The 14,580-nt window shown below is 35.3% G+C and overlaps 1 protein-coding gene across 1 annotated transcript; it reads left to right on the top strand.

Annotated features, from left to right (window-relative positions):
* Positions 1-5,370: 5,370 nt before the first annotated feature.
* Positions 5,371-6,438, top strand: LOC103486002 (uncharacterized). The gene is made up of 2 exons (XM_008443788.3): positions 5,371-5,478; positions 5,758-6,438. Exons 1-2 carry the CDS (start codon positions 5,462-5,464, stop codon positions 6,218-6,220), a joined length of 480 nt encoding a protein of 159 aa, XP_008442010.1. The 5' UTR covers positions 5,371-5,461; the 3' UTR covers positions 6,221-6,438.
* The last annotated feature ends 8,142 nt before the right edge of the window (positions 6,439-14,580 follow it).

Here is a 14,580-nt window from a genome sequence, read left to right as displayed (position 1 = left end):
AAACAACAGGTGAGTTGGCGAGGTGTTTACTTGGCGATTTAAACATTACACGAGCTAGCCAAATAAGGCATTTTAACTAGGCGAGATACCAACACAGTACGCGAGAATACAAGGTGTTAAGACTACTCATCACTCCTTTTAGGCGAATTGCAACAACAATTTTAAGACGTATCATTTTGCTGCGATGGTTGGACAATTCCAAGGCGATTTGACGTCCTTTGAACTCAATCGACCTTTTCATTTTTAAATAGCACACTTCAAAAGATGAAAGCAAAAGATGTTGTTCTTCCTCACTTTGAAGAAAGTTGTCATTGCATGTGCCAGAGGTTCCAGAAACCAACCCAATGGAAGAGAAATCAACAATCTTACCGACATAGACAAACTTCATCTGTAAGAATTTAATTCTTAATGGTCTTATTGATGAGTTGTATGATTATCACAATATCATGTCTACTGCAAAACAAGTATGGGACGCGTTACAGAAAAAATATGACACTGAGGAAGCGAGATCGAAGAAGTATGCGGTAAGCCGATATCAAATGACTGATGATAGATTAGTGGAGGCTCAATCGCATGAAATTCAGAAGATAGCACAAGAAATTATTAGCGAAGGTATGCCACTTGACAATCAATTTCAAGTTGCGGTTATTATTGACAAACTGTCTTCTCTGTGGAAAGAATTCAAGAACATTCTGAGGGACAAAACCAAGGAGTTCTTGTTGGAAAGTCTGTTACGCGTTTAAGGATAGAGAAGGAGGCAAGAAGACATGATCAAAAAGAGGAAGTGAACGCGATTCCCAGAAAACAGTCTACTGCAGTTCTAAAACTGGATCTGAAGCCGAAAGGGAACAAAATGAAACGCAAATCCAATAAATAGAACTCGCAGAAACCCCAATCCAAAAGTACCTTACAAGTAGTTTGTTATAACTTTAATAAAACTGGGCATATAACTAGAACTGTAGAAATGAGAATTGTTCTACTGCAGAGGTGAACCTAGTATAAGAAGATTTAGTAACCCTTATCACATAAGTAAATGTGATCTGGAGGGTCTGAAGGTTGGTGGCAAGACACTGGTGCATCTCGCTATGTTTGTCACAAGCTTAGTTTATTTAAAAAATATAATAAGACTAAGGATAAGAATATCCTTCTAGGAGATCATCACATAACTAAGGTGGCCGAACTTGGAGAAGTAGAATTGAAATTCACATCTAGCAAGATGCTTGTGCTGAAGGAAGTTCTGCATACTCCTGAAATTTTGAAGAATTTGATCTCGAATATCTCCTCAACAAGCTGCCTTCACACAAACTATAGGATTAGATTTATTTACCTAAGTAAAAAACAATGTATTTGTGGGAAAGTGTTATGCTACTGTTGGCATGTTTAAATTGAATTTGATGGCACGTTAACTAGAACAATAAAATGTATGTAACCTTTATAAATGACTATTCCGACTACACTTTTATTTACTTGCTTAAGAATAAAAGTAATGCCTTTGAGATGTTTAATGTGTTCGTAACTGAAATAAAGAATCAATTTAATAAAAGAATTAAGAGGCTTCGTAGTGATAGAGGAATTGACTATGATTCAGTTGCTTTCAATGAGTTTTATAACTCAAAAGGAATAATACACGAAACAACTTTACCCTATTCTTCTGAAATGAATGAAAAAACTGAAATGAAGAATAGAACTCTAACTGAGTTGGTAGTTACTATTTTACTTGAGAAGCAGCACCATTTTGGTGGGGTGAAATAATTAAAATAGTTAACTATGTCCTTAATAGGATTTCCAAATCAAACAACAAAACTTCACCATACGAAATTCTTAAGAATAAAACACCAAACCTGTCTTATCTTATAACATGGGGATGTCTATAGCCTATGTTAGAATACCTGGTCCAAAAAGAAGAAAACTAACCAGCATAGCCTATGGATGTGTTTTCGTAAGATACGCTAAAAACAGTAAGGTCTATAGGTTATATGACTTAGAGAATAAGGTAATTATAGAATCAAATGACGTAGATTATTTTAGGATAAATTTCCTTTTAAATCTAGAAATAGTGGGGGCCTAAATAGTCAAACTGGTTGGGGCTTAAGTTCAAGTAGTCTACCTTTAGTTAGGATCCAAGCTCAAGATAAGGAAGTAGATCTTGAACCCAGAAGAAGCAAAAGAACTAGAAACATAAAAGACTTTGGAAAAAACTTTGAAATGTATACCGTAGAAGATTCGAAAGACCTAACAGAAGTCTTATCCTCAGTAGATGCCAATTATGGTAAAAAGCTATCAGTGATAAAATGGACTCTCTTGAATCTAATAGAACTTGGCACCTAGTTGATCTACCCTTGGCTGCAAAGCTATAAGTTATAAATGGGTTTTGAGGAAGAAACTCAAACCGGATGGATCAGTAGATAAGTATAAAGCTAGACTAGTTAGTAGCAAAAAGTTTTAGGTAGAGGGAAAACATAGATTTCTTTGACACCTTCTCCCTAGTCACTAGAATCACCTCGATTAGAGTGTTGATTTCTATATATAGCTGTCCTAAACAATCTCTTAATACATCATATGAATGTTAAAACTACTTTCCTAAACGATGATTTTGAAAAATAAATTTATATGGAACAACCTGAATGTTTCATAGTTCAAGGTCAAGAATCTAAAGTTTGTAAACTAGATAAATCCCTCTATGACCTAAAAAAATCTCCTAAGCAATGGCTTGAAGAGTTTGACGATCTAATCATGTCTAAAGGGTTCAAAGTAAATGAGAGTGACAAATGTATCTACTATAAGATTGAAGATAGGTTGTGTACTATCATATGCTTATATGTAGATGAAATGCTTTTTTCTTTTATCAAACTTGCACGTTATAAACGATGTAAAATCAATGATGAGTGCAAATTTTGACATAAAAGACTTAGGTGAAGCTAATGTAATCCTTGACATTGAAATTACTAGAACTGAAAAAGGCATTTTCTTAAATCAATCTCATTACATAGAAAAGATCCTAAAGAAGTACAACTTCTTTGACAGCAAACCAGCTTGTACACCCCATGACTCAAGTGTTAAATTGTTCAAAACACTAGTGACAGTGTTAACTAATTCGAGTACACTAGCATCATAGGAAGTCTAAGATATGTTGTTGACTGTACTAGACCAGATATAGCATATGTTGTAGGTTTACTAGCAGACCTAGTTTAGTACACTGGAATGCTGTAGAAAGAGTAATGAGGTATCTTAAGAAAACCCAAAATCTAGGATTACATTATCAAAAGTTTCCCGTTGTACTTGAAGGTTACAACGATGCTTATTGGAACTCCCTCTTAGATGACTCAAAAGCTAAAAATGACTATATTTTTAATATAGCAGAAGGAGCTGTTGCTTGGAAATTCAAGAAACATACCATCTTAGCCCAGTCAACGATGGAATAAAAAATGATTGCATTAGCTACTGCTCGTGAAGAAGCAAGCTGGCTTCGAAGTTTACTATTAGAGATTCCCACATGGGAAAGGCTAGTACCATCCATACTAATTTATTGTGATAAAACTCCGGCTATGCAAAAGTTCAGAACCGTTATTATAATGGTAAGAGACGATAAATACGTTGTAAACACAGTACCATTAGAGAATTTCTCACTACTGATGCAGTGATAATGGATTTTGTACGGTCTGATGACAACTTGGCTCATCCTTTGACAAAAGGACTAGCAAGAGAGAAGATTTTTAAAACCTCAAAAAGAATGGGACTCAAACCTATAGAAAACTGAATTACCTGTGAGGTAAACCCAACTTGAAAGATTGGAGATCCCAAGAAACAAGTTCAATGACTAATAACTAATCACAAGTAATATGACGAGAATCATGTTAAAATAACTAGGAGTTTCATTCTTATGATTGAGTGATTAGCATGTGTTCACACGAGATTTCCAAAGAAATTTGGTTCGTGGAGTTGAACTTGTGTTGATGTTATATTTATGTTGATTTGATGCAATGTGGTTCAATTTCTAGAATTTGATCCTCTGATTCTCTCTCGGCTAGATGCTTACGCTTGATTTGAGGAAGATTCTCTCTCGGCTAGATGCTTACGCTTGATTTGAGGAAGCGGAGCACGTGATGTTCTTGAAGTTGGAGTCTTTGGAAGAAAACTTGTATCTTCAAATGAGCTTCAATCTTTTGGGAGAATTTTCTTTAGACCTTCTAGACTAAAAAATTTCCTACCTCACAAATGAAGAAAACTCATCTATTTATAGAGTTCCCTAGTAGGTTTTTATGGATTTGGGTCTGGTCTGGTCCATGGACCATACCCATGGGCTCAATCACATGGACTTGAGTTATATTTAATTTTGGGCTAAATTAAGTTCATTTTTGGGTTCAATTGAATTTTAGCCCAAGTAAATAATATTTAATTGAACCCAATTAATTAATTTGATCCAATTGTCTTGATAAAGACATATGACATCATTAGAATTGTCCAATTTGTGTGACACATACCAATTTTTAGTTAATCCCAAATACAATTATTTTAGTAAATGACGTGACAATTTGTAATTGGTTCCAAAATTTTTTATTCAACAAATGTCCCATTTCAAGATTTATGCACGTGTATGGGTGGGTGAATCTCGAAAAGGTAAATTTAAAGTCCAAATACGAGTTTTTTTTTTTTTTTTGTGCTCAATTTGACATATCAAATTAATCAAACTATGAATCTAGTACATGAGTTTGATTTAAATTTGAAATAAAGGTTGAAATATGGTCAATCCTTAATTTGAGAAAAGTTTAAGGTTTTATCCTCAACTTACTTTGATTTGAGGATAAAAATTTGATAAAAAATTTTTTTGATAAAATTTGAAACCATATTTTAATTTGAGACAAAGATAAGGTTTCCAACATACCCTAATTTGTTCTTAGATGCACAAGAATTTGGAATGACCAATTTTAAATTTGAGATAAAAATGGGGGTAAAATCTGAATTTTAATTTTAATTTGGAGGTAAAATCTAAGTTTTGAAATATTTAAATATGCTTAATTATCACAAAGTGGAATTCGAGATTTTATTCCAAAATATAATTGAATTTTAATTTTATTTAAAAATTAAAAAATTAAAATATATTTAAATATCTCAAAAGTGAAATCCAATATTTTATTCCAAGATAAAATAACATAAGATAATTCAATTTTTATTTTATTTTATTATTTAATCATTTCAAATCCTCGTAGGAATTGAACTTGTTAGCCTTATAAATAGACTCATACCTTGATCATTCTTTCCTCATCAAGCAGAACAAAGGTACGAGAGAAAAAACTTCTCTTCTCCCTCTCTTTTCTTTTTTCCTTTTTCTTCTTTTCTCTTTTTTTTTAATTTTTAATTTTTAACTAAATTCTTTTTTTTTTAATCTTCAGGTTTAGTAGTTGTTAATTTGAAGTTCTATCAAAGGTGTAGGCCTTTTCTTTTGCAAGCCTTTGAAGGTCTCATGCAAGTATATATGAGGTTACAGTCTCCTCGACATCCTGCTTTTTTTACTGTCAGCTTCTGGTGTTTGTTCATGATAGACGATGCAACTCTATCATGACGTCCTCCTGTTTCTTAGGGTTTGTTCATGATAGACGATGCAACTCTACCATGACGCCATCTTGTTTCTTAGGGTTTGTTCATGATAGACGATACAACTCTATCATGACACCCTTCTCCATCACTTTGCTTTCATATATTCTTTGTTCCAAGACCATGTCATCAGCACTAACTTGCTTTTGTGATTTTATTTTGCAGAACGATGATTTACTTCACAGAACGATTCTTGTTTGGAGTCCGACACCTTGTAGTATTTTATGATAGAAATCAACTAAGAGAAGATGGACTTAGTCTCCTTGTGGAGAAGCCATGGACTGGCTCTTTTGCAGATCATTGGCCACGCTTAGACAACAGCTCAATTCTTCCCAGATTGTCTGTGGAGATACCTTTATTTGAGGGAAAAACTGCATGGGTCCTACAGTCTTCTATCCATAACGAGGATCCTAATTCTGACAGAGTTCTCACTCTCGGACAACATTTAATTGAAGGCCAAACACGTTGGGGCACTATGACCAAGGTCCCTAGAGAGTTCTGCTTTACTGATTGCTATTGGGAGTGGCTAGAGCTTGTAGTTGGTCGAAATGCGCGACTTCTTTATAGTGCTTGTTTATATGATGTCGTAACAACTTATTTCTACACTTATGATCGTAATAGTGATTAGGGGTGAGCAGCGGGCGGTCGGGGTCGATTTTTTGATCAAACCGCCCTCGAACCAACCACAAATGGGTAGATATATTGTAAAATCGACTTCAGCCGTTACTTCCAACAAAATCGGCCGATTTGACAGTCAGTCGGTCGGTCGGTCGGTTTTGGTCAGTGTTTTTTTCTTCTTCTTCTTATTTCCTCTCATCCTCCTATGTTTCTTACTTTCTTTTCTTTTCCTCCTTTTTTTCTTTTTCTTTTTCTTTTTTTCCTTTGTTAATTTTTGAAATGTGAAATACATAGATTCAATTTCTTTTTTTCTTTGCCCTTTGAATTTCCTTTTACAAATATTATGTGGTTTATGGTTGGAGCAAAATTTTCTTTCTAAACGATTTTAAAAATTAAGAATTGCATTATTTTATTTTATTTCTCTTTTAAGCAAACCTAAACTTATAATGATATAATATAGTATATATATATATATTATTTAAAAAAACAAAATACATGGATCGGTTCAAACCGATCGACCGACCAACCTATCGATTTTTTAGTTTCTAGAACCAAAACCCGACCGCCAATTGTTCGGTTTTGATCGTTTGTTTCAGTTTTTCGGCCCACCATGCTCACCCTTAATAGTGATGTTGTTGAAGCATTTTGTGAAGCATAGTGTCCTTCAACTAATACTCTTCATACTATGGCGGGCGAGTTATCCATTTCTTTGTGGGACCTATGGTCCTTTGGGGATCTTTCCATTAAGGAAGATTCCTACGTGAAAATGATCCCTTCTTTTAAGGAATTAACCTCCTCGCGAGATCTTTCGACAACCTGTCAATATCTTTTCCAGACATATTATTCAATAGTTTGTACGCAGAGGAAGGATCGCGCGACATTCTCTAAGAATGACTCCCAAGTGACTATTAGCTCCTGGATTTCGTTTTAGTACCTTCGATCTAGAAGCTATGATAAGCCAACCACACGAAAACAAAAGAAGGCGTCACACTCCAAATCTACTCAGAACCTTGATGGTTCAAAGATCCAGGCTCGTGAGTGGTCCTCTAGAGAGAATATGTTATTTGCAGAACTTGAAATTAGGAACGATATAAAGGATGAAATGTATTTAGCTGCCTTCTTATCTTTTTGGTTATGCCTTTTCGTATTTCCACAGAAAGGATCATTTTTTCGCCTCGAAGTATTTATGGCTGCAAGCTTAATGGTCGTTGGCACTATTTATAGTCTTACAGTTTCAGTTTTGGCGAACATATATCATGGGCTAGGTTTGATAACCAAAACCTCGAATCCGATAGGACGCATGAACTTTCACTGTCCTATGCATTACATCCATGGCTGGTTAGCTCATTATTTTAGCACGCATTATCCACTTCCCACAGAAGTTCGAGGTCCCAAGATGACTAACTTTTTCAACGAAGGCAAGTCTATTTATTTTGGTGAATATGAGGCGCAAGAATTGATCCATAATGGTGCAAGAATTCAATGGCACGCTAACCTCCAGAACAGGAATAAACATGAATGCATGGTTGATACCCATGCTTTATCGTTTTTGCAGACTTCTTATTTCGTGAGCATGCGTTCCTGCTACTTGTCCTCTCGCTGTGGAAATACCTGGATCATAACATCATATAGTCTGTATCGATTTGGACGACAATTTGACTTTTACCATGATATCCCTAATGATATAAGAGGCATGTCACCTGTAATCACACTGAATAATATATTATATCATTGGAGAATATGTACGAGGCATAACACTTTATCTGAGTTATACTTGTCCGTCCGTTCGTTAGAGCCTTGCAAGCATGTGACGCAGCGATTTACAGACTGGTGGGCCACAAAGCACGAGGCCTATTTTGAGGATAACAGGCACCATTTGGTGAGGAGTGTCATTCTTCCCCTTCACAGCCCAAACTTCCCAAGAATCGAGGGAACAACCTGGGTGGTAAAGAAAATCGTTTGGTTGAGGCAATGACTGCTACTCTCGAGGAGGAGATAAATGAGCATAAAGATAAGAGCGATAGCGACAAAAGTGATCGTCATTGAAAAAGAACTTTGAAGAAAGAAAAGGTATCAAGTAATGATCCCGACGGAAGAGGTTTAAGTACTTTAGGAGTCCCTGATGTTCCACCACTGGTTTGCACATTTTCCTTTCTTTAATTTTTTTGTTCATCTTCTTCATAAATGACTTATTAATTGTTTACTTCTGTAGTCACCTTTGAACGATCATCTTGAAGGCCTTATAAAACTATGCAGCGATGAATCTTTGACGGGACCTCATGCAGTTGATTAGGCCATTGAGGAAGTTGGTGCCTCGAAGACTCTCGTCTCTAAACCAGCCGAACAATCCTTATGTCCATTTGCTTTTCTCGAGGAGATTCGTCGAAGCAAGATGACAGTGGGAGCAAAAGACATTGGGAGTCCTCCATCCAAAAGAGATGCTTGCCCTAAAGCACTCTTATAGTGGTCAGCTTGACACATGCTCCCCTTAAGTTTTCTGAATCGCCTTTAAACACTTTTAGTAGACAGGCTACGAGAAACTTTGAGCCTTCTCAATGGGTTGATGAAAAGAAGCTTTCAAACTTCTTCAAGAAAACAACCTTATGTATGTGGGAGGATATTCAAGATAAGATCATGCGAACTCCTTTTGAATATGTCCCAAGACTTAGGCTAGAAATAGCAACGGTTCTCTCAAGGATTGAGAAGATCCATGAAGAGTGATTGACTCCTATTGAAGAGTATCTAAATAGTTATCTTAAGAGGGTAGACAATTTCAACGATATGCAATCTTCGTATTATGCACAGTTGTTGTCAACAGATAAAGCTCGTCAATTAGATGAGAAGACATCTGCCATCAAGGAAGCTTTAACTTTGATGGAACAACTACGAGGGGATGCCAAAGTTATTCAGGAAAGAGCCACACAATTATCTTTAGAAAATAAGGAACTGGAGAGGAGACTTCAGAGCATAAATGCTGAGTGTGAACAATTGTCGATCTTATCTTGTGAGAAAGCAGAGGCCATAGACCAGCAAGAACTAGGAGTTGCCAAGCTTCAGGATGAAGTTAACACCCTTGAAAGCACCCCTGCTATTACTGAAGAAGCGGTTGAGGCCCTGGCTACGGTTTGCGGGAGCATGGAAGCTACACGAGAAGAATTTAAGAACTTTAAGTGGAAGCTTTGATTTATGCTCCCTTTGCCCCCTTTTTTTGTTACAAATCCTTGTAAATGTTTTTAAAAAAAAATTTGTTGAATGATAATGCAAAAGAGAAATTTATTTTTTTATTCTAGTGTGGCTACATTTATATTTATTTTACAATTCTTACATATGAGATAAGAATGAAACATGATTTTTTTTACGTGTGACTGAACTTAAAGTTTCCCTTAAGCTGCCTATATACCCTTTATAATATAGGGATCAAGTCATAACGTAGTTCAATTGATTTTTTTTTACTGAACAATGACGTTAAGCATAAAATTTCTTGAGAAACTTGTTGTTGATTGGTCCAATTTTTAATCAACCTCGATTAACAATCTTGTATGTGCCATTTATGTAATCTTCTTTGACAATGTAAGGTCCATCCCATTTAGGTGTGAACTTATTTCCTGTATGCCTCATTGTGATGATCGATCTTCTTACAACGAGTACTAGATCACCAATCTGAAAGGAGTGAGGTTTAACGTGCTTATCAAAAGCTTTAGACATTCTCTCTTGTTAACATTCCAATGCTTGTTGAGCTTCTAATCACTTTTCATCAAGTGCTTCTAACTCTTGAAGACGTAACTTGACATTATCTTTGCTAGTCAACCCCTTTTGCACTATCATTCTTAACGATGAGATTTCTCTTTCGAGGGGAAGTACAATCTCTACACCGTAAACAAGCGAACCCCTGTAGAAGTGCGATGAGTGGTTCGATAAGCCCACAATGCTTCACCGATTCTTTCTTGCCAATCCCTCTTTGACTTGGAGGTAATTTTCTTCAGAAGACGCATAATTGTTGTCAACTTTTGCTATGCTGACAGCATGACATGTAGTAACTTCTAATACTTCCTCTGGATGATCATCAAGGAAGCTTCTTGGGAGAAATTCTGGGAAATTTATCGTTCGTCAGGGTCGGAGAGAGTCCTTGTCTTTTCTTTTGATAGGTTTAGGCTTCCACATCTTATTTCTTTTCGTCTTCTTTTTATGGGAGATGCTTCCTTTTGCATGCTTTTGATGAGAGTGTGACTTCGTTTGAATGAAATTTGTTTGTCTCCCTTTTCGACGAGCCACGACTATCCTTCCTTCGCATCATCTTTAATAGGTTCTTCTTTGTTTTGAGAGTTCATCGTCGTGATCTTTTGTTGGAATCAAGCAAGTATAGGTTCGAAAGTCTCAAATTGAATCAAACTTTTCCTTTGATCATAAAGCAGCATTGATGGCAGAACACTTGAAGTCATCTTGACTACAACATGATTCGTTTGAGCTACTTCATCAATATCCAGTTCAATCTTATTTTCACGAGTCATCTTTAGAATTAGCTCATTTAGCACAATATCCAATTCAATCTTGTTTCTTTTCTTTTAGAGAAAGATTTGAATGGAGTCTCTTGAACAACCATAGACTCGTTCAAGACACTATTTGCAATCTTTTTAGTGTCATTGATTTCATTCTTGTCACTCCTCATTCTTTGAATTAAGAAATCTTTTGCTCCTCTGTTGGTGATACTCAACTCCATACCATGGACACGAGTTGCCAATTCTTCAAATGTGCGAGGTTTTATTCCCTGTAAAATATAGAGAAGTTCTTAATGCATACATTGGGTGCACATCTCCACTGCAGACAGTTCAATGATCCAGGCTTAGAGCTCTCCATCGGTTTATGTAGTTGATGACTGGTTCTCCCTTTCGCTGTTTGGTGTTCATCAACTCCATCATGCTGACGACACGTCTAGTGCTATAAAAGAAGTCGAGAAACTCTGTTTCTAGCTATTCCCAGTTGTCAACTACTTCTGACTCTAGATCAGTATACCACTCGAAAGCATTTTCTTTTAAGCTTCGAATGAACTGCCTGACTAGTTGGTCTCCTCTTGATCCTGCATTTTCGCATGTTTCAACAAAGTGAGCAATGTGTTGCTTTGGATTGCCCTTTCCGTAGAATTGTTGAAACTTTAGAGGTTGGTACCCAACAGACATTCTTAAGTCATTAATTCTTTTGGTGTATGGCTTTGAGTACATGAAAGAAGTTTGTTGTGGTCCTCCATACTGAGCTCTTATGGAACTTGTGATCATATCTTGCAGCTGTTAGATTGACAGAGAGGCGACAGAGATGGACTGTTGCATCTGATTTTTCTACAACATAGCTTTTCCTTTATCGTCAGCTTTGACAAAAGGAGTTTTGCTTGACTAAAGAGTTTCACAAGTTCGCATCTGGTCTCTCAAACCTGTGATTTCTTGGTTTCGTTCCTCCACAACCTTCATCAAGAGGCTAATTTTTCTCTCCATCTCCGTCATGGTAGCCTCAACTGTTATATTAGCCATTATGACAGACATTACATCAGGGTGTGCTTCCTTCTTTGACTTGCTAGAGGCAGAATCAGAATTTTCATACAAATGATTTTTCTTGATGACAATCCCAGCTTTAGAAGACCTCATCAATTGCTTAAGAATGCTCTGCGCGATGTCAGAACCTTAATCCTGCTCTTGAGTGATTCCCTTAGAACGACTTCGGGTGATGGGTTATGTGTAAACGTCACTTGCAGCAAAAGATTTGGATGCAACCTTCTTTAATGCCATTGATTTTCTTGTAAATTTGGATGATGAGAGGTAGAGATGTCCCACTGGACATGCCAATTTGTTCACATAAGATTTTCGAAGAAATGTTATTCGTAGAGTTAAACTTGTGTTGATGTTGTATTTATGTTGATTTGATGTGATGTGGTTCGATCTCTAGAATTTGATACTCTGATTCTCTCTCGGTTGGATGCTTATGCTTGATTTGAGAAAGCAGAGCATGTGATGTTCTTGAAGTTGGAGTCTTAGAGGAAAGCTTATATCTTCAAAGGAGCTTTAATCTTCAAGGGTGGTCGACTTCAGGAATTTGAAGCCTTCTAGCTTTTGAGAGAATTCTCTCTAGACCTTCTAGAGTAAAAAATTTCTCACCTCACAAATGAAGAGAACTTTGGGCTAAATTAAGCTCATTTTTTCGCTCAATTGAATTTTAGTCCAAGTAAATAATATTTAATTGAACCAAAATAATTAATTTGATCCGATTGTCATGATAAAAACATGTGACATCATTAAAATTGTCCAATTTGTCTCTAAATTTAATTTGGAACACATGCCAATTTTTAGTTAATCCTAAATACAATTATTTTAGTAAACGACGTGACAATTTGTAATTGGTTCCAAAATTTCTTATTCAACAGCATGACATCCTAAAGCGTATGAGAAGGCTGAATTTTTGTTCTTAATGAATTTTATACTTGATTTCAAGTAAGGTACATAGCTACAGGAGTACTCTTGATAGATTCACCTTTGTGAATGTGAATATAAAGGCCGCTTCATATGGAATTCTGGGCAAATTCCTAAAGCGTTCACTAAACTGTATACGTGTAAGGCCTTCTCTTGTGTGTTTTTCTCCTTATCGTCATCATTCGTGGTTGTCCTTCCACCGTTCTCGTCGTTCACCTCTCGTCGGTTTATAAGTTTTGTTTTTTTTTTTTTATTTTGGTTTGAGGTTGACAAAAAAATGTTAAGTGTGAGTTAGCCTTTGTTATTATTGTTGATTTTGTTGTTATTGTTCCTGAAGGTATTTCTTTATTGCTCATTTCTTATGCTAAGATCCGATTAGATGTCTTCTGGGTTTTTTCTAATTTTTCTATTTTTCCATTCGCTATCTTCTAATTTTTCATTAGTTTTCCATTCTGGGTTTCTTTTTAGTTGCAGTATTTTTTAAAAAATATAAAGAATCTCCCAATGCACAAAATGTAGCATCTGGAGATCCTTGACATCTCTCGTTGCCAGAGATGTCAAGGATCTCCAGACGCTAGATTTTGTGCGTCAAAAGATCCTCTCTCGACTTATTTTTTTCCGATTTCAATCTCAACGCGAATTTATGCATCGAGAAATGCTTTTTCATATATCACCTGAAGCTTATGTGCGTCAGGAGATCCTCATTTTCTTGTAGAATTTGATTTCAAATTATCTATGTAACTTTGTAAGGAGAATAAATCAAGAAGATGTTGACATATAACAATAACATCATAACTTAAACAACACAACACGTTTACTTAAGATTCATAAATTATTTCAAGAATTAATAAAATAGGTATAAAACAAATGAACTAATAAAAAAAATAAGAATGATTTGAAATATAAAAACCTTGCATAAAAATTAGCATCAAGCATTCATAATAAATAATTATTACTATTAGTATCAAATATACATCAAACATGCAAAATAATATTTATTTTATTAATTATAATAAAGTGGGAGAAAACTGACTTATCTTTAGGATGTTTGGTGGAGGAGATGGTTGGAGCTCATGATGATAATTGTTGTAAAAATGAGGCACAACCAAAACACAAAAATTCAGAAAAATATAATATTTAAATTAATATAATATAATATAGAAATAAAATTAAATTAAGAAATTAGAAAATCTCAAAATCTCTACAAATTCCAATTTCTTCCATTTATTTGGAAATTTCACTAATGTGTATATGTTCTCCAAAACCCACAAAATGTCACTATTTATAAGAAATTTGGCGAGCTTCAGGTGAAATACATGGCCACTAAAAGTTGACATGTTCAAGACACACGACATAGGAGTTGGATGAGAGGGAGACTGACACATGGCTATATGGACACTAAGCATAATGAATAACAGACTTTTAGTTTAGGACTGACAAGAAGAATAGCAAAATAGAATATTTATTTTTGATAAATGAAAATTTTTTATTTAAATCGAAAAATAACAAAACTAAAAAATATGAAAAAGAATTACTGGAACAATGTCTTAAATGCCCCTACCTAAGTGAAAAACTTGAATCCTAAATACAATTTTTCAAGAAATCACAAATACCCTATAATTAAATCTAACTCCCATCACATAATTAACACCTATCAAAATCCTAATTTTCCCCCAAAACCCAAAAATTAATACCTATCACCATCAAAGCTCCACAAAATTTCTACAGTTGTTTCATATATTCTTCACATCGTGCATGTTCAGGCATTCAAATGCTATCAATCTCTTCACATCTTTCAAACCTTTCAAACACTTAAGGCATTCAAACATTGAGAGAAAGAGGGTCACCGAACAATATTCTTGAAACCCTTGAAACTCTTCAAAATCAAAAAGATTTCAGCTTTCCTATTTTCTGCTTT

The sequence above is a fragment of the Cucumis melo genome, chromosome 8 (genome assembly GCF_025177605.1).
Source record: "Cucumis melo cultivar AY chromosome 8, USDA_Cmelo_AY_1.0, whole genome shotgun sequence".
Taxonomy (NCBI): Eukaryota; Viridiplantae; Streptophyta; class Magnoliopsida; order Cucurbitales; family Cucurbitaceae; genus Cucumis; species Cucumis melo.
Note: the sequence above shows the minus strand (reverse complement) of the source record. Positions and strands in the feature narration are given on the sequence as shown.